Source organism: Amblyomma maculatum, chromosome 8 (assembly GCF_055883805.1).
Source record: "Amblyomma maculatum isolate TAMU_Amacu chromosome 8, ASM5588380v1, whole genome shotgun sequence".
Taxonomy (NCBI): Eukaryota; Metazoa; Arthropoda; class Arachnida; order Ixodida; family Ixodidae; genus Amblyomma; species Amblyomma maculatum.
The window spans coordinates 68448491-68470109 of NC_139351.1; the positions used below are offsets into that span (position 1 = coordinate 68448491).

At 45.6% G+C, this 21619-nt stretch overlaps 1 protein-coding gene across 1 annotated transcript in view; it reads left to right on the top strand.

Annotated features, from left to right (window-relative positions):
* Positions 1-21619, top strand: part of LOC146181409 (phospholipid-transporting ATPase ABCA3-like) — an 82818-nt gene that overhangs the window by 43325 nt on the left and 17874 nt on the right. Inside the window, exons 8-11 of the mRNA XM_084575783.1 lie at positions 6445-6503; positions 12770-13205; positions 15705-16162; positions 18185-18310. Of these exons, the coding sequence (XP_084431909.1) occupies positions 6445-6503; positions 12770-13205; positions 15705-16162; positions 18185-18310 (1079 nt within the window). The remainder of the gene's footprint in view (positions 1-6444; positions 6504-12769; positions 13206-15704; positions 16163-18184; positions 18311-21619) is intronic.

Consider the following 21619-nt stretch of genomic DNA (forward strand, 5'->3'; position numbering starts at 1 on the left):
GGCGCCTGTGTGCGGTGCGATGTCAGGTAGCTCAGTGGTTAGAGGGCTCTCGAATGCCGAATTCTAGGATGCAGGATCGAATCCCTGCTGCGACGGCCGGTTTCCGATGGAGGCAAAAAAAGGCGCCCGTATGCTGTGCGATGTCAGGTAGCTCAGTCGTTGGAGGGCTCTCGAATGCCGAATCCTGGGATGCAGGATGGAATCCCTGCTGCGATAGCCGGTTTCCTATGGAGGCGAAAAGAAAGGCGCCTGTGTGCGGTGCGATGTCAGGTAGCTCAGTGGCTAGAGGGCTCTCGAATGCCGAATTCTAGGATGCAGGATCGAATTCCTGCTGCGATGGGCGGTTTCCGATGGAGGCGAAAAGGAAGGCGCCCATGTGCTGTGTGGTGTCAGTGCACGTTAAAAAACCTAAGTAGTCGCGATGTCGGAGCCTCCACAGTGGCATCTCTCATAGCCTGAGTCGCTTTGGCAGGTTAAATCCAGAAACCGGCGAACCAACCGTTTACTAAAGCTAACACTGAATGAGCTGGAAAAATACAAGGAATAGTTGTTAAGTGAATCTAACAAATTTGCAAGGACTGATACCACAACCACTTTAGCTGAAATTAATAAAGTTGATCCCCCTTAAACCAACGAATAACGTTCAAGTTAGAATTCATTTTTCTGATTAAATGACAAGCTTTGTCTGGATCTCTAATTATACTTAAAACCAGCATCAACCAGGCAAACACGGCAACACCTGACATTAACTCGGATAGGCTTAAGCCAGCTATAAGGTATGGCGAAAGGCTTGGCGAAAGAAAATGCATGATGAGGAAAATAAGCATTCCTGATAAGGAAGCTAGAAATCAGTACTCGAAACTGACAAGAAAAAAGGAGCGTATGTGGGAAAATAGTCACAACGGCTATGCCACTCACAATATTCTCGCAACATACGCACATTATAAATAGAAAAATTACTCGACCCAGACAATGTGGGAAGAAAATTAAGGACACCATGGTTGTAGAGTTGGCGAAGTTACAGGTAAGAAATAAAATCAGCGCTTCAAGAGGTTTTTCTCTAGTATAATAAATAATTATAATTTTTAATTTAAATCTAGAGAATGTGAGAAAACTTTTAAAAACATTGAAGGTATCAATATCACCATGAAAAAGCTTCTAATCTGTCGATGAATGGCTTAGAAATATGGAAGTTTTTACGAACGTATGCCAGAGCCATGTGACCTTAAGCACATAAACAAGGGCAGAAGTAAAAGAACAATTCAGATTCATTCCAGAGAAAGCTTTTAAATACTTGGAAATGATCAACCGCTAAGGCTCATCATTTCACTCGTGTATGATGCATTCGATCATAAAACAATGTCTTCCATTCTTCAGTATTGAAGACCGTCACCATGTGCACCGAACGCACTGGCTGCCTTTGCGCCACCGGTTTTTTTTTCTAACTTGGGGGCACAATATTGCTATCTGTAAAATTCTGTAAAACTGGGGCCAACTATATTGAAGCGACGGCTACATTACTCCAGGCTTCGAGCCGTCAGAGTGACTGCGCCGTAGCGAAACTTTTGGCAGGAGCTGCCAATCAGGCCTGTTTCCTATGGGAGGATATCAGAACCAGCCTGCCAGGGCTATTGCATTCACGTTACCCTTAGGCCATGCCGACACATTTACACGGCTTGGTGGAAGTGGTGCTTTATATATGTGGGGTGGTAACCTACGGTCCTGCATCATAAACTAAAAGGGAAAGCTTACGTGTCCCCCATAATTTTTAATCGCACGCCTGCGGTGAACGAGCACTTCTTTCCTCCTCGAATCGAGGGCGACAGATTTATCTCTTCTAAAAGGTACTGGCCGCGCTAAAATGTCCCCAGGACACTCAAAGTACTAATCGGCGCTTTCATGTGTTGATCGCAAAATTTATTTGTCACCTCAATTGTGAATGCCATCGAACGTAACGGAAATGTTTTTCTTTGCCGACCGACAAGTACATTCATTTTTTCATACGTACACGATATCCCAAAATAAACCGTTCCAAAGCGGACGCCGATTTGCCCGTCTTCCTTCTCGACCACCTGCAGTGCCTATAGGGCTTCGCAATGGGATGGTCACACCAATACGCAAATTACTCGAGTAAGGAAGCAAAGTAGTTTTCGGAGAGATTAGTTAACGATACTTTTGTAACGACACTTTTCACGATGAAATTGAGCAGAGTACAAGAAACGCTTTCGCGAAATTCCGCTCATGCATTTTCGAATTTTTCAAACCGTTTTCCACTGAGCTCTAATAAAACAGTCTTCCAAGTATTGTTCGAACACTGTGCATCGGAAGTGAGTGCTATTATGCCGGGGTATTTACATGATATGCATCATGTCCGTATTCCGCCAATGAAAACAAGAATATATCAATTGTGAGGGCCAAGTGTGTTTCGCTGCTTTTCATAAAAAAAAAGCATTTTGCCTTGAGGTATCAGGGGCGCTTATCAAGAGTTCAGATTATTCAACAAAGATACATATTTCAATCATGCCGCCTTGATTGCCCGTTTTTTCTAAATGTTAACCAGCATAAATTGGAGCCAGATCTAGAGGATGTTTTGTCATCATCATCATCATCATCATCATCATCATCATCATCATCATCACCAACCTGACTATAGCCACTGCAGGGCGAAGGCCTCTCCCATATTTCTCCACTTATCCCAGTTCTGTGCTAGCTGCATCCACTTGACCCCTGCGAACTTCTTAACCTCATCCACCCACCTAACTTTCTGCCGCCCCCTGCTACGCTTTCCTTCCCTTGGAATCCAGTTTGTTACCCTAAGCGACCATCGGTTATCCTCCCTTCGCACTACATGTCCTGCCCATGCCCATTTCTTCTTAATTTCCACTAGAATGTCGGTAATTTGAGTTATTTCTCCGACCCACTCTGCACGCTTCCTATCTCAATGTTACGCCTACCATTTTTCGTTCCATAGCCCTCTGAGTTGTCCTCAACTTAAGTAGAACCCTCTCGGTTAGCCTCCACGTTTCAGCCCCATAGGTTAGTACAGGTAAGATGCAACTGTTGTATACTTTCCTCTTGAGCGATACCGGTAAGCTTCTAGTCATAATCTGCGAGTGCTTACCAAATGCGCTCCATCCCAATCTTATTCTTCTTGTTATTTCATTTTCATGGTCCGGATCTGCGGTTACTACCTGTCCTAAGTAGACATATTCGCCTACTATTTCCAGTATTTCGCTGCCTAATGTAAACTGCTGTTCCTTCCCGAGGCTGTTGAACATTACCTTAGTCTTCTGCATATTGATTTTAAGCCTACCTTTCTACTTTTCCTGCCTAGGTCATCAATCATTATTTGCAGTTCATCCCCCCGAGTTACTTAGCAAAGCAATGTCATCAGCAAATCGCAACTTACTGAGGTATTCTACATCTATACCCTTACCCTAACTGCTCCCATTCCAAGTCTCTGAATACTTCCTCTAAGCAAGCTGTGAATAGTACTGGGGAGATCGTGTCTCCTTGCCTAACACCTTTCTTTATGGAAATTTTGTTACTTTCTTTATGCAGAACTGTGGTTGCTGTGCGGCCACTATATATATATATCTTCCAGCACTTTCACGTACGGCTCGTCTACCCCCTGATTTCGCAATGCCCCGCCGGGGTGGTGCAGTGGTAAGACGCCCGACTACTGTGCCGGAGTTCCCGGGTTCGAACCCGACCACGGCGGCTGCGTTTCGATGGAGGCGAAACGAAGAGGCGTCCGTGTGCTGTGCGATGTCAGCGCACGTTAAAGATCCCCAGGTGGTCGAAATTACTCCGTAGCCCTCCACTACGGCTCCCCTTTCTCTCTATCCACCTTCACTCCCACCCTCATCCCTTCCCTTACGGCGCGGTTCAGGTGTCCACAGAGCAAGTGTGACAGATACTGCGCCTTTCCCTTCCTATGAACCAACCAACCAACCAACCTGCATCACCGCCGAAGTTTCAACGGAGTCAAATGCTTTTTCGTAATCAATGAATGCTATGTATAAGAAGGGCTGGTCATATTCCGAGCATTTTTCTATCACCTGATTGATGGTATGGATATGATCGATTGTAGAGTACCGTTTCCGAAAACCTGCTTCATCCTTTGCTTGATTGAAGTCTAAGGTTGTCCTGATTCTATTAGCGATTACCTTAGTAAACACCTTATACGTAACAGACAGTAAGCTGATTGGTCTGTAATTTTTAAGGTCCTTAGAGTCTCCTTTCTTGTGAATGAGGACAATGTTTGCATTCTTCCATGGTTCCGGTACTGTCCATGGCACCAGGCACTGCGTATACAGGGTGGCCAGCTTTTCTAACACGATATCCCCCCCGTCCTTCAGCAAATCTGTAGTTATCTGATCCTCTCCAGCTAATTTCCCCCTTTTCATAGTTTCTAATGCTTTCTTAACCTCGTCCATTGTCACTGGTGGAACGTGTGTTTTTCCCTACCGCCCATCTCATTACGGTCCTGACTACTCTGGCTATTGTAGAGATCTGTATAGAACTCCTCGGCTACTTTGACTATCTTATCCATATTCGTGATGACGTTGCCCGACTTGTCCCTTATCGCATGCATCTGGTTTTTGCCTATGCCCAATCTCTTCTTTACCGCTTTAAGCCTTCCCCCGTTCTTTACAGCATGCTCAATTTTCTCCATGTTATACTTCCTTATATCGGCCACCTTGCGCTTATTGATTAGCTTTGATATCTCGGCCAATTCTATCTGGTCTGTTGGATTGGAACTTTTCATATTCTGGCGTTTCTTAACCAAATCTTTCGTCTCCTTAGACAACTTACCAGTATCCTCTCTAACTATCCTACCACCTACTTCTACAGCGCTCTCAGTAATGATATCTCTGAAAGTATTGTTCATTGCTTCTAGAGCAATGTCGCCATCCTCGGTTAGAGCTGAGTACCTATTCTGTAGCGAGATCCTGAACTCTTCTGCCCTCCCCCTCACCGCTAATTCGTTGATGGGTTTCTTTTTTACTAATCTGTTGCGTTCCTTCTTCAGATTTAGGCTAATTCGGGACCTCACCATCCTGTGGTCACTGCATCGCACATTCCCGATTACCTCTACATCTTTAATAATGGCGGGGGTTGAACAGAGTATGAAGTCAATTTAATTTATGTCTCCCCGTTAGGACTTTTCCATGCCCATTTCCGGTTCTTCCGTTCGCTGAAGAAGGTATTCATGATTCTTAAGTTATTGCGCTCTGTAAACTCAACTATAGTAACTCCCCCTTGCTATTCCTAGAGCCAATGCCATAGTCACCTACTGCCTGGTCTCCTGCCTGCTTTTTCCCTACCCTGGCATTGAAGTCACCCATTAGCACAGTATACTGCGTCTTTACTTTTCGCATTGCCGATTCTACATCTTCCTAGAAGCTTTCAACTGCCTGGTCACCATAACTACATGTAGGTGCATAGGCCTGTACAATCTTCAGTTTACACCACTTATTAAGCCTGATTACGATGCCTGCCACCCTCTCATTAATAGTATAGAATTCATCTATATTACCCGCTATATACTTATGACAAGGAAACCTACTCCTAGTTCTCGCCTGTCCGGTAAGTCTCCATAACACAGTACATGCCCATCCTTCAGTACAGTATATGCCTCATTCGGCCTCCTAACCTCACTAAGCCCTATGACATCAGCATGTGCAGCAAAATACAAAACTTTATGCTGTATGTTTGAAGAATAACTAAGAAGTTCACTTTCTGAGGTGAGAAATGTAGGGTGTTTCGGGTATTCATTTTTCTGATATATTTCGTGACCATAGGTTCTTACAGTAAGCGAACTACCACTGATTCAATAAGAGTATTTTCTCTGCATGAAACGAGATCCCTTAAATTGTGAGCAGAGCAGTATTTCCCGCAAAAATTTTTTAAAACATTCCAATCAATAAGCTATTTTCCAGTAGGGAGCGATGAAATCTTAGTAGAGAAAGAAATGACAAGCCTCACAATCTGAAGCAATACGACGCCTCGTTGTACTTGCAGTATGCGTAAGAAAACGACGATAGTAACAGGAGAAAGTAAGAGACTAGCGTGTGTCATGCTACCGACTCGAGTAAACCATTCCATAGTGAGAACTTCCAGGGGAATATACTTCTAAGGCATATGTACTTTGGTGTACAAGCATTGGTTTATATATATTTACACGAGAATACAACAGAAGAGGAAAACAATGACACGAAAGGCGCAGACAATACGCTGGTTTAATATGACATGTGCGAACAACTGGAAACGGCTATACCGAGAATCCAGGGAAGTTTCTTGGGAACCTTTTTGTTCATTATAAACCGTTTTTCGCTGCCTAATTATAGTCACAAAATCTCGTGACTGATACGTTAATATTTTATATGTTCGACATCTCAAAAGATCCTCCACGACATGGTTTATTTCTTTTCCTTTCAGAATCAACAAGACTTGGACAGCGGACCAGGGTGAGGTGGTGGAGACTCGTTCGGAGGAGGGTAAGCTTGTGTCCTTCTTGAAACTTTATGACAGAGCCACGGTGTCTGTTAGATCACTTTTCTGCGACAATAGCAAGCGGATTCATTTCGGCATGAAGGTTCTTTAATAAACGTTACAAGCTCAGCTCAACGAAGCTTTAAAATGGCGGAATGCTGTCCAACAAACGTTATAACAAAGTTTTTATTGTGAATGCAATACTACTTTCACTTTTCAGCCCTTCGCGTAGCGAGGCGGTAGCTACCATTGACCTTTAGCGTGACTTTTGGCGCGCCGCCAAGCCCAGCTGCGCAAAAACAGGGGCCCCAACTCGCGCCGTCAACTCGTGAGGCGGTAGCTACCAACCGCGGCCTAACTCCTGCTACTTCCACGAGAGGCGCTACAGCCGGAGTGACGTCATCCCATCTGCCGCAAGAACAGGGGCCCCAACTGGCGCCGTCAACTCGCGAGGCGGTAGCTACCAACCGCGGCCTAACTCCCGCTCCTTCCACGAGAGGCGCTACAGCCGGAGTGACATCATCCCATCTGCCGCAAAAACAGGGGCCCCAACTCGCGAGGCGGTAGCTACCAACCGCGGCCTAACTCCCGCTCCTTCCACGAGAGGCGCTACAGCCGGAGTGACGACATCCCATCTGCCGCAAAAACAGGGGAACCAACTCGCGCCGTCAACTCGCGAGGCGGTAGCTACCAACCGCGGCCTAACTCCCGCTCCTTCCACGAGAGGCGCTACAGCCGGAGTGACGTTATCCCATCTGCCGCAAAAGCAGGGGAACCAACTCGCGCCGTCAACTCGCGAGGCGGTAGCTACCAACCGCGGCCTAACTCCTGCTCCTTCCACGAGAGGCGCTACAGCCGGAGTGACGTCATCCCATCTGCCGCAAAAACAGGAGAACCAACTCGCGCCGTCAACTCGCGAGGCGGTAGCTACCAACCGCGGCCTAACTCCCCCTCCTTCCACGAGAGGCGCTACAGCCGGAGTGACGTCATCCCATCTGCCGCAAAAACAGGGGCCCCAACTCGCGCCGTCAACTCGCGAGGCGGTAGCTACCAACCGCGGCCTAACTCCCGCTCCTTCCACGAGAGGCGCTACAGCCGGAGTGACGTCATCCCATCTGCCGCAAAAACAGGATAACCAACTCGCGCCGTCGGCTCGCGTGGCGGTAGCTACCAGCCGCACGGCCTAACTCCCGCTCCCTCCGTGAGGGAGCGCCACAGCCGGAGTGACGTCATCCCTGAGACTGTTAAGAGGCCGTTTAGAACGACGTTTGGGGCGCCGGTTCGGGTACGCCCTTACACACCGAGAGTTAAGCCCAACGTTGATCTGCGGCCGGACGGAGCTGCATTTGTGCCACATGCTCATAAAGCTAAGACGAATTATGGGGCTGCAGCCACAGGTACCGCCGGGGGTGCAACGTTGGATACTATAGGAGGTGGCCTAGCGGCAGGTGGAACCAACCAGTCTCCAGGGATGCTTTCATTTCTGCTGGCGTAAAGAATGCCGTTGTAGCCGGTGCCAGAGCGGCAATTTTACATTCTGCCTTAACCTTACCCACAACCAAGTATATCGTTGCAGCCACGGCACTCCTTGCCTCGCTACTAGTTATACCAGGTAGCACCCCGCAATAAACAATAGTTGAATCATATGCCGTGGCCAGAGTGAATCACTGCATAACCACAGGTGGTTGTGGTGCATAACCACAAGCACCACAACTAGCTACACCACCAGTGAAGCTAGGCGTAGCCATAGCTATTGCTTTCGCAATTACCAGGCTTAGCCAAGCGAAGCCACTGCCAATTTTTTGATAGACCACATACAACATTATTCTCTTAACTGTGAATGAAATGTGCTGTAAAATATTACTACGAATGGATATATATATATATATATATATATATATATATATATATATATATATATATATATATATATATATATATATATATATATATCCGAAAGCGTACTACTATGAGCACCAAGACTTTTTTGCCAGCGTTTCTAAAAATATTTTGCGGTGCTATTCTCATAACACGGAGTCCTTTTCAAACTGGAGGACATATGAACTTTTTATAAGTAATGAGAACTGTGCGATAGCATCGAGGCCCCGTTCCTTAAAGATCAGATGCGTATTCTGCGGGAGACAAGTCCACTTGTCGGAACGTTGGCTGGACCAGCGAACTGAGGCGTACCCCGTTTACCCTTGTTCAGTGCTCCTTCATACCGCGTAAATCGTCCTCTTCCTCTTGTTCTACCATAGCCAGAAAATGCATTTGTGTCGAATTTTTCAAGGAAACATGAATGAATATATTTGTACTCAGTGTGGCGTATGCCCACATGAGCTTGTGAGAAATTTAAGAAAATTTGTATCTCTATTGAGCTGCATCGGTTGTCCTTGTTATGTTTGGCGCATGCTGCCCACAGAGACAGTATGGGTGTATTATAGGCCTCCATCTCCTGGGAATGCGAGAGCCTTTCTCTGAGTTCTGCCTCTCCCAATTCGCTTGCTGCGTGTCAACAAAAGCTAGCCACGTATGGTTTTGTTCTGGGGATTTGGGCGAGCGCCAATAAAGCATATGTAGCAATATGTAGAGAACGCAATATCTGAAATGGTAATTGATCACTTGCGCGAGCAAACAGAGGGGCATATTCCGACTTATACTACATCAGCCCCACTATGCAGGATACGCGGTTACCTTTTCCGAGTCTAAAGCGGATAACAGTCTGGCGGCCTTGATTCTCAAAAATAAACCGACGTCCCAAGAGTATACGCCAAAAGAATACCTGCAAGGAACCTCGGTCCCGCATTTAAAGACATATAAACGTTTCCAGCACAGCACTGAAAGTTGAGTTTCTCTTTCTTTATTGACAGAGGCTGTTTGTGCATTAGGCTGCATTTGGAGAATAAATATCTTGTATTCTATGCTATCACTACCTAGTCGAAAGAAACTACAGATCTTTGTCAAAAATACGACAAAATATCCTGTAGTTCTTTCGTAACCATCAGGCTTTTCGATAGTTCTGTAGTACTTTCCTGTAGTTCTGTAGTTTTTCTGTAGTATATTTCTGTTGTCTGTAGTTCTGTAGCACTTTTTTGTTGTAACTACAGAAATTTCTGATGTTACTACAGAATGTTCTGTTGTCACAACAGGTTTCCCGTCAAAAACCACACAGAAATTCTGTCGTAACATCAGAAAATTTTCTGTAGTTTTTTTCGACTGGGTAGTGCACATGCCCGTACACATTATCGTTCTGCAGACAAAGCTTCTGATCAGGAATCTCATTTTATATGTAAAAATTCATTGATGTGGAATAATCAGGTAATTAATTACACCTATAAAGCCAATTCGGCATCAAAATAGCCAGTGAATTCGATATAGCGAGCAGACGTCACATCAGCCACGAACACCGAAATTGTGCACAATACGTCAAAACTGCGCAGAAGATATTCAAAAACGTTGCAAACCTTAAACGCTTCGTCATTGCGTTACAACATAGAAATGACGTACGTCGCTCAAGAGTAAAAAATGTAAAAACTAGTAAAGGATAGAGAAGAGTAAAAACTGTAAAAAAAAAGGCAACCAAAATATCGAAAAGTAGACAGAGTAAAAGATAGAAAGGAGCAAAGAGGAAAAAGAAAAAATAAGTGAAAAAGCGGCAATTGAGTGCAAAGAGGCGCAGGAAAGGCTTTGGCCTTGCCACACTTGAGGTCTAAGTGCCTCCAACGAAGTGTTACACCTTTATCTCGCTTTGGAGGGCCGCCTAACGCAAGTGACGCTCGCGGTTCATCTATGTGCAAGCGCCATATCGCGCATTTCTTTTTTTTGGCTAATTCCTTTTGAAATAGAGCCTACTCCTAGTGCGCCGTGAAATAAGCTTCAGGGCTCATTCAAATTTTCCTTTGTGTTAGATATGTAAGCAATAAAGAGAGGGAGGCAATAATTTACTTGCTTGGAACCCGACTAGCAACCGGTACGGAACGCATATTTTTACATTTCTTCTTACTGCGTGGCTTTCCATTGACACTTTTCCGCTATGCAAAAGTATCGGGAAGAGTTATTGCTTTGAATCACCGATGACTCACCAAATAGTACTTTTTTAGCCTCCTAATGACGCGGAGTGAGGACGCGGTCTGTTTAGTTTTCCCCATAAATCACTACGACATCAGGGAAAGAAGTCTTGTCCCACACATTACCTTCGGATAGGAGAGAACGGCATTGACAGCATGCTGGCTTCGCTGGCGGGTGGAGGTGATTGGTACAAGGGGCCAATATTTTAAACATCCCTAATGACTATAAACGCGGCGGAACGCTTTTTCGAGTGTAGCTCTAAAGCGGCCTTTCTTTATTGCACGTCTTCGTCGTTGTCCTCTGCGTAATAGGCGCTACCGGCCACCTGCCAGCAGGTTCAGGTAGCAGGAGGACACAGTGGTTCCTGCTATGGATACCACGTGAGAGATGGAGGTCAATTCTCCACATTTAGAAAGAAAGAAGAGAGGGTGAAACTCAATGTTTGGTCTAGTGAGTGAAGGTTAGTGGCTATCGTTAAGAATGAGGTCAGGGTGGCGGGTGAAGAATGCACATCTAGAAGGTGATGATACGTGAAGAACTTCAAGGGTTAAAGCAGAATGTTAAACAGAGACCACTGAAGTGCACAACAGAGCGTCAAGAATTAAACGTGGCGGATTGGGGGACACACCTATTAATGATCTGGGAAGCGGTTGAAAGCCGAAACGAGGAAGCGTATGATAGAAATTTAAGGAGGGCACGGCTGTGGCACGGTACAGAGGTTTCGTTCAGTTTGCGCCAAGTGGGGTGTAGTACTAAAAGTGAGAATGTTTAATCATCTGTTAAGGGCAACATTCAGCCTCGGTGTTTTCGGCATTGTAGGAGAGAATCACGAGTATGCCTCTATCAGGTGATAGATTTTGCAGGCACGAATATGACCTTGATTTCCACCTCAATCTGGCGCTTACCAGTCTGGTACCTTTTAAGGCGGAAATCGAACATTCTGCCCATACATTCCGAGTCAAGCAAGCTACCCCAATGCATTTTGCAGCCTGTTTTGGCGGATTGTGTAAAGCGAGGCGTTAAATTCATTTTAGGTGGCCCTTTTATGGCTTGTGAATGTATGTCATATAGCGTATGTGTGCCATAACACAGTCAATAAATGGAATATTAAGTCAGCGAAGAGTACGCGAACATGACTCCGCATAGCGAGCTGCACACGGGAGCCGTTACGCTTTTGCATCGTGTACAGAATGGTGCCGATTGAATGTGCCTTGAATTTTTCTGCACTGAATATGTTAGCACCTAAAAGAAATGCATTGAAGTTACCAAGACACCCCGCGAGACGAGGTCGACAAGGCACATCAGCGATAGCTTCGGGTCTCATGCTGGCGACAATTTTATAAAAAACAAGAGCTGTGAAAAAAGTGATTGCAAAGTAACGATTATTTGTGTAGTAATATATAAAATACGTTATAAATTCATGCACACAAATGTGTGTATACATGCGCGCTCACACATATACACAAATCTCATATTTTACTCAGCACGTCGCAATGACAAAAATTTCGCAATGCCGTGTTTGGTCGCAATGAACCGGCCTATTTTTTCCGCCAGTGCCCCAACTTCCTTCCGCTATAGCGCTATTTGCTTCATAGTATCGTCTAATGAAAAAGTGACGAAATTTTTTATGCGGTGTGCCCTCTCAGAGCTCACTGGTGACCATTCGGTACATAAGGCGAACTATACTACGTAGGAAGGGAGAGAGGGGGGCAGAGTAATTTGTCGAAACGTACTCCAGGCGGAAAACGACTTTAGAGTGCTTACATTCTTCTCGGTAAGCAGCTGTTCACCTTCTCTATCACGCTTCGCACTTATTTTGGTCAAAGAGTACATGAGCGCAGCTTTTACAACAGAATAACGTGTGCAAGTTGGCGCTGCAAACCGGACATCTGTGCGGAGTGAACTGCACAGGGCTGTAATTTCGATGTAAACGCCAGTGTAATTGTTCAGAACAATAAATCATAAGTGGCTAGCTAACGCAGTCCGCTCGCTTTCGGCAAATCACAGATTCCGCAGTCCAACCGAGGAATCAAACCAGAGAATCGAACAAAAGTACCGCAGTGAACCTAGATGGAACCGCCATCTTTCTTTATGTTTCGCATTGTTGCCAGACACGTAAAGTTTTCTTCTGTTGCAAGGATGGCGCAGCATTAAGCTCTCTTCGTCTAAAGCTTCGGGCACGTGTTGTCTTGACGCTACACAGATTCCCCGGCAGGCGACGTTGCCGCGTGCACGGGATTGGCCACTTTTCCCAACTCGGCGCAGCGAGTGCGAGGCCTACTGAGCAACCGGTTCCTGTACTGGTCGCGGTCGCCTTTGGCCATCCTGATCGGATGGCTAGGCACGGTGACGCTGTTCTGGCTACCTTTTTGGACCGTGAGCCTGCTCTCCAAAAAGCCACCACCCTCGGTGACAAACCTCGAGCTAAAGAGCAGCGTTCACTTTCGCGGACGAAACTGCTTTTTGCAGGCTACACGGGCCACAAGCTTCTCTAGTCACTTTGAGAAGCTCGCAGAGAGCGAGGGTGTGACCGTTACTCCGATGAAAGACGCAGCGGCAGAACTGGTGGAATTCGCACGCAGGGACTTCGTCAAGTACTACTCATACTACGCCTACGGTGTGACTGAGACCGCCACAGGGTGAGTGGTTCACAAATGGAAGCATAAGGAACTTGTGATGCGGTAACGCGTGCAAGAGGCTGGAACTAAAAGGTGCGAAAATGGAAGTAGGAGAAAATATGAATGATCTCTTTAACCTTGCCTTCACGAGAACGAAAAGAAAACGTTTTATAGTGTTATCTCGTTGCCTTGATTTCTGCAGGTAAAAATGAATGCTTTTTATTTCAAAACCAGGTGCGAGAAACAACGATGTACTTTGCCTAGTTTAAATGTAAAGTCATTAAATGGCTCACCGACAACCAAACTCGACAGCATCCCGAAACAGTCACGTCAAAGCCACTTGAACTAGCTAGGGAATATTACACATCCCACGACCCTCAAGAGTAAACGTGGGGTGATGAGTGGACAGAAACATGAAACGCAACACGAAATACCCCGCCGGGGTGGCGCAGTGGTTACGGCGCTCGACTACTGTTCCCAAGGACGCGGGATCGAATCCCGGCCTAGGCGGCAGCTTTTCGTTGGAGGCGAAAAGCAAGACGCCCGTGTGCTGTGCGATGTCAGTGCATGTTAAAGAACCCCAGGTAGTCGAAATTACCAGAGTCCTCCACTACGGCGTCTCTCATAGCCTGAGTTGCTTTGGGACGTTAAACCCCACAAACCAACCAAACCAACCAACCAGCAACACGAAATAGAAACTGTCCCACCTCTATAACAGTTTCAGTTCATTGCATAAGTATTGTTCAAAAGAAAATTTTTAAAAGATTTTTGGCGCAATTTCAAGCAATATAAAATGGGTAGCGAACCAGACGCGTTACCAATAGGCCGCGCTACGCACGTTTGTCCGTCACGGGAACAAGCTGAGATTGATATCTGCAGTGTAACTAGTGTTAGGTGTCTGGCACAAATTATAACGAATAATCGATCCTTCTCTGTGCCTTGTGAGAGCACACCTAGGAAGTTGTGTCGTTTTCTGGGGCTTCGCTCTGACACTTGTTGTACAAGCTGTTGTTCAACTCATGGTTGCTTTGCAACCAAAAGTGCACGTAGCGTCTGCTATTCCAGCACTAGCGGTGCCGTGTGTTTTGCCGATAACAAGGCCTGTGCTAGGAGAGATAAGCGTTTGTACTGGCTGCGCACTAACCTCGCCTAAACCCCAGTTCGGTTAATTGTCGGTTACTCACCGTGCTTTGTCATTTATTAGTGTTCTTCCTAGGATATGTAGCAATTGGTTTCGATCTAGCGCCGTTTTTGTGCGGCGCTTGTGGGCCACTTCAGGCACTCCAGTGGCCCTAGTGTACAGGTGCTGACCTCATGAAGTTATAAAAATGAGATGCTCCTAACTCCTATTCTTAGCCACTTCACCAAAACTTCGCTTAGGATCACACAGGAGTCAAGGCCGTACATACCTGTCACAAAGTTAGAAATATTTTTGATGATTTAAAGAGAAGCTATTTGCTATACCAATGCGCAAAAAACTGCCCTCTTTTCAATAGCCTTCAATGAAATTGCCGTCACCCACAGTTGTCCACGCCACGTCTTTTGATCTTTGCTTCCGGCGTCTTATACCCCTTAAGTCTGTACTTACAAATGCTTACTGGCACCTCGTTTTCAACATCGTTTTTAAGTAGACGAAAGAGGAGTGGAAATAGAAAGGCTAGTTTTTGTCTCTGTGGGTGGCTTTAAATAGCCGCTTACAGAGCAAAGAAAACGGCTCAGGTGTCATAACGCGCCTTTAAAGACGGAGAAGAGTAAGCATGCCCTGTGGTACGTCAGCCAATCAGGCTAGTGAGCGAGGCTACCGGTGACACAGAAAAGCAAACGGCTGAGTGCAATTTTATGCAGAACCCCGAAAGCAGCTAATGACGTCAAGCATGTTTCAAGCTTTTAAGATGCGGAATGTGACGCCATCTGTTAGTATGTGAAAGCACCTTGGGACACCGAACGCGTTGCGCCGTCCGAAAATAAAATAACTTGCTAAATACAAGGCTTTGTGTTATGCTGTATTTATTACAGCTTTATTTTCGTCAGAACGTTGCATTCCATGCTTGCAGTGTTCATTATTTGGCGGCTTTTCGCCGCCCAGTGATACTTCCTAAATATTTTGCGCTTATGTTATGCTGGCTCCGCGCATACCGCCTTCTTCGCCTTAATGTGGTTTTGGTAAAGGCCCCATACACACTCAATGCACTTTTCGCGGTTTGCAGCCTGTTAAATATTGTGATCATTTAGAAGAACGAAAAGCTCAGCTGCTACCACAGTTACCAGGTAGCGGGAGGTTTAGATGCGAATGGAACAATGTCAGAGTCATCAGGAGACATGCTATTGATAGAATAAATCTCAATATTGATAATAAAAAGAATTGTCATCGTTACAGCTCGAACTAAAGAAAAACTTGGCTTCAGCCTATTCAAAATAAAGCGAGTATGCGGCCTGAGAACCTCTGACTGAGATTGTGCTTGCCCCTCATTGCGTAGATTGAGTGCGCTTTTAAGGGATCGCTGCTATCGTACCACGCAGGATCGAAGGCTGGTACAACCAAGCGAGCCCTGTGTCGCTCAACGTCCTCATGAACCTCATTGGCACGGCTTTACTGCGTGCTTCGTCCGATTCGTTGGACGCCCGCATCATCGCCAGTGCATCCTTGTACAGCCGAGAGAAGACAGCACAAGTGAACGACACCTCATCAGAGGAAATTGAGGTGCAGAAACGCGTTGCAAAGCTTGAAATAGACAAATATTTATGGTCCTTCCTGCTGACGGGCATCTTGGGGCTCACACTGTGCTGTGTCGTCCAATATCCCATCGCGGAAAAATTGAGCGGAATGCGCGAGTTGCAGCTCATGACTGGCGTCTCTGGCCCGCTGTATGTCGCCTCGCATTTCCTCTTCGATCTGCTGTTCAACTACTTGGTGCCCTACGTTGTGTGCTTCTCCATCTACTCCTTCGGATACGCAGACCTGCGTGGCAGTACGATTGGTGAGTGGCAGTGTTTGAAACAAGGCGATATGCTATGAATTGAAACATGCTTATACTCACTCATACGGACATTGAAGATTGAGGGCGGTTATATTCGGTCTGCACTTTCATTGTCGAGGGTAAGCCACATCACTTTGGACAATATATTATTGCGAAAGCAATACTACTATAGGTTTCGAGCCTTCAGCGTAGCGCGGCGGTAGCCACGTCTTACCCACGTGACGCTGTGACGTCACACCCCACGTGACACTAGGGTGAGAGTTGGGCTTAGCGCGGCGGTAGCCACGTCGCACCCCACGTGACGCTGTGACGTCACACCCCACGTGACACAAAAGCGAGTGATGGGCTCCCAACTTAAGTGGTCGGCGTGGCGCGGTCGGAGCCGCGGCTCAGTTGGCAGGAGCTGCCAACTAGGGTCTCTCGTTTCACATGGGACGGTTATGTCAAAATCAGCCTGTTAGGACCCTGGCATTCACGTTACCCCTATAGGCCACTAAGGCACGTTCATACGGCTTAGTTAAAGCAGGACTTTATATATGGGCTGAGGAAGAAGAAAAAGAGAAGAATGCTCGGTCACCCGCAGCTAATGCTTTCGCTCAATATTTGGTTCAGCAACGTTTAACCCTTGTAATTTTTTGCACTGGGCGTGGATAGAATATTCGGCCAGTAGAATAGCTGTATGTTGCGTCGAACGCGTGTATACGGAGAACGCCACGCAAGCTTCCAGCGTGTATTAACGAGCGTAAGACCATTTTGAGTGTAATCAGGCACGTTTCCTGCCGCTGATAGGAGCAAGGCATGTGACAATGCTATTAGTAGAAACAATCCAGAATCAGCGGGAATCATTTCGTGGACTTTTAGAGCATAGCACAGCAAAGTTTCTGTATTCAGTCATTTTCAGTTCACGGAATTCAGGTGCCAATGCTATCATCGACGTCATAACAGAGCGAGCTACTACGTACAGGACATTTTGCAGGTAAACAGCGACATTACATGTGCTGTCTTAAGACTTCACATGAGCAACAGCGTTCTCCCCAACGTCCTTCTAGATTCGGCTGTATGAATCGTTAGGCGGTGTCAACAGCAGGAAAAACCTGTATTCATAAGGCGGCTTAAAACAGGCAGTCTCATGAAGGTAACTCATGAAGGTAATAGTATCAGTTCATTGGCAAAAAATTCTCAAAACAACTGAGATTATTCAGGCGAAAGCCCCATATTTCTCACTAAAGGCCTTCGTCACAACCAATTCGTTGAATGTGTCACCGCAGGTGGTGGTCTTAAAAGGTCACATGACGTCGGATGGTGGCGTATGTCATTTCATCAGCCCAATATCAATGTTAGTTGTGTAAAACAGTCATATAGCCCAATAATTTGTCCTACGTCGTTATAAGAAGTGTAATGATTAGTTTTCATGCAATGCCTTAAGTCATCAGGCACAAAAATAAATGTGAAAAAAATGATTTATCAATCGTCATCTGTTACATATTGCTCCCCACTAATCTTGCAACTTAGTCATGTTAAGTGCTATGTGATTCAGACGACAAGGTTCACGCGATTCATGAATACTTGATAAATATTGGTGTCATATGAAGTCATGCGATTAAGAAGTCACGTGATTAAAGGTGGCTTGAAAAGCTGATGACGTCACACTGGTAACAAAGAAGTGGTGCCTGATTCAGAATGACAAGCAAAAAGTGGTAAAGTGACGCTTGAGTCAGGATGACTTGCAAGAAATAATGATGTAAGACCGTAGTCAGGTTACGAGGTGTCACGTGATAATGAATTATCTACAAACGTATATCTCGCCGAAGTCATGAGACAAAGTGCTAGGTGAGTTAGGATCTTCAGCAGGAATAAACGCTAATTCTTTCGCACTTGTTTATGTAGACATCAGCAGAGTCGAAATTATTTTCTGAACACAAAAACATTTACTGCTCCATTTCGGCGGCAGACTAGCCCGATTTCACAATTATATTTGTGGTTAAATATTACTCACAGTAATTCACGTATCCTTGTGCCCAGGGGCCTTATATGTGATCGTCCTGGGCTTTGCCCCAATGGCAATATTCGAGGCGTACCTCCTGGCGGAACTGCTTCAATCCGAGGGCGCTGTAAACGTCTTCGCCTGCATTGTGTTCTTCGTGGGAGGTAATTCAATTTGCCGCACTATGTCGACCGAATGCGGTACCAAGTTAGAGATTTCTCATGATCGAGTCCATTTATTGTTAGTTAAAATCTTCATGATTAAACTTGGCACCAGCGTAAGTAAAAGACGAAGACTCAGAAGAGATACACGGTACAATCATTGGCCCGTGTAGCTCTTCTGGTTGTTCGTCTTTTACTTATGGTGATATATATTTATGAATACCACCAGTTTATGAATAATGTGTCGCTTGATGCCTTTTCTGCCAGCGTTGAATCTTTTTTTCAAGAAATGTCATTGTCGTAGTGTTGTTGTTTCACTGCCCTCTTTGTTGTTCACGACTCTTAACGTAGCTTGTCAATATCCTCAACCTTGATGTGTTATTCACGGTGTACTCTGTATGCTTTCCCTGCTGCCTTGGAACACTATGCCTGCTGTTTATACTTTTTTTTTTCACTCCTGTCAGAGCCTGAGAAAGGCTCACAGTATTGTAAAATAAATAAATAAATAAATAATATATATATATATATATATATATATATATATATATATATATATATATATATATATATATATATATATATATATATATATATATATATATATATATATATGCGTTAAAAATATGCGTAAAAAATCTGCAGTCGTTAATGGCTTGGAACAATTTAATGGCGCAGGCCGCGGAACTAGCCTTCGTCCGAAAAAGCACGAATGCTTAGCAGCGTCATATATATAGGTTGGCGATACCAACATGGTTCGAGCAGAAATTTCCTGCTCAAATTTCATTAGCCTATGAGCCAAAAAAGCTTTGACCTTTAAATATCGGCATAATTATTTCTTGCCTCATTTGCGCCAGGTCTGTCCGCAAGAAGTGTCCTCCTCGCTTGTGTTGACTTCACGGCTGTGTAACCTTTAAGAAAAAAAATTGGTGGTGGCTTAGCTTGGTTAAGCCTGGATATCAGAAGCGAAAAGGTTCGGCGATGCCATATGTCATAGCTTGTGGTCCCTTGGCGAAGTTGGCCCGCTACACACACTTTCAAACGTATTGTCTGGGAAGCGAGGCTGAAACTCACTAGTAGCATAGCCAAGCTCACTCACCCGAATGTCAAGGTCCACTTTTCATAAACGGTTAACCTCATCGTCACATTCAGTGTTCTAAAACACGCCCGTCTTGCACCTGGGGAGGAACAGTCTTCCTCAGATGCCGGGGAGTGCCTGCTGTCCTTTCGTGACATCCTTACCTACCACCGCGAAAATAGGACTTACGCACCCCCTGCCCCGAATCTTACAGTAACACAAGCTGTCCATTGGCGCAAGCTACAAACGCGTACAGCCCCATACCCCATCCTTCTCCACGCCCGCTTTCCTGACCAGTTTTCTTCTTCCTGCAAGCTCTGTGGCAAACCTGGCGACTTTCTACACATATTACTCACCTGCCCCTCCTTCCCTCATCCTCCTTCACCAGAGGTGGCCCTAGATTACTGGGAGAAGCTACTCACCAGTACCTCCTATAAGGACCAGCGCAAGATCATTACATGCGCTCCCGCTCGGATAGCCCTCCAAGGGCTTTCTTTTGTTTTGTAAGAGGGCCCTCCGTACATGGTGGGGGCTCTCAAATGCCATGTAGGGGGCAATGCCCCCACCCTCTGTAATAATGGCAATAAATGTTTCTACCACCACCACCTCACTTTCCTCGGCCCGCCGCCTCCTCTTGTTTTCATTCCGTCGTGCAACAGTAGCTTCGGCCTGAGCAGCAGCACCCGACGCTTCGTCTCCTTGTCATTCTTCTTCTCTTTCCCGGCATACGGTGTCACGGTGCCACGCCGACGGCTTGAAAACCTAGCGCAGTGCATCATTCTTCTTCTTCTTCTTCTTCTCCTGTGACGTCACGGGGTTTGCGCATGCGCAGCTGTGTATTTTTTTTTTTTTGACGACGGAGCACACGCGAGACTCGGAGTTGACTAGCATAGTGAAGCTTTTCGCTTCAAAAATCATTCTCTATTGGGAATCAAACTCCTCCCCTCCTATCACCAGCCGAGCTCACTAACCAGCTACACCACGCTGGGCACGTGAGAAACGTCTCCTTTTCTAGCGTTCTTTCCGTCTCCATGCAAACATAGGGGGCATAACAACGACGGCTTCACCGCCGTCTCCAGAAAAGAAGCACGGCTCATGCCATCTGCCGCCAGCTGAGAAGACCAAGCGACATAACGAGCGCGCGTCACCACCAGTTATTACGGTTACTCATCTAGAATCCGGCCCGGAAGAAGCCGCTCTTCTACTACAGTAGAACCTCACTTCAATAGCGCTAGCCCCAAAAGGCTTTCGCCTTGCCGATCTTAAATGATCCTCAAGAATTTTTCTCTTCAAAAGTCTAATAAATATTTTTTAAATCGTTAGCATCATGGCAGATGGAGTGCTGTACTCTTTTATATAGTTTGGTTTGTGGGGTTTAACGTCCCAAAGCGGCTCAGGCTATGAGATATCTTTTGATATAGTGGGAGTAGTATTACTTTAAAACTCGATTTGATAGAATTCTGCCGGCGCACTGGCGTTCGAAAATGTACAATTCTACAACGCCTAAATTTCAGCTTGTATCAGAGGTGGTGATAATAGCCACCAAATACCGCTTCTCAGTGCAGGCGCTCAATGCATCTCTTTACCAATTTGCCAAGCCATAAGAAATGGAAACATTTGACAGGTTGATCGTTTACCACGCGTTGGGAAGCAAAGCTGCACGCATTTTCTGCTATTGGGCAGATCATAGGGAGTTCCACACCGGCGGCGCCAGGATTACCAGTGCATATATCTATTTTAGCTGTATATTCGGCAGCGAAGATTGCGGACGAAGCGCATTGGAGGAGACATTGCGCTGACAAGTATTTTTGAATGTGGATTATCTCTGTGTTTTCAAAATAAACTTGCACGAGCAAGGAATAAAACATGTATTAATCGACATATTTCGAACATTATGGACACTTATAATTACCGCCCCCCTCCCCCTTTAAAGCAAAATCCTAAAGTGAAGCCGTAAGAGAAACCATTGCTATTCCCCGCTATCTATGCACCAACGGCATTCCGAAATTGTCTGTTGTGAAGCCTTGGAGTATACGATTAAGACGGTTAAAGCTGCTGGCTGGTATAAACCTTGACCTGTTTTATGCAATGCGAGGACGTGTACAGATTTCACTTTTCCAGCATCTCTGAGTGAAAATACTAGGGGATGTAAATGATAGCAAAGGCATTCACTGCTGTAGAATTTCGGCGTCAACGTATGAAAATATGTCCGGCTTGTTTCATTGCCTGGCTTTGAG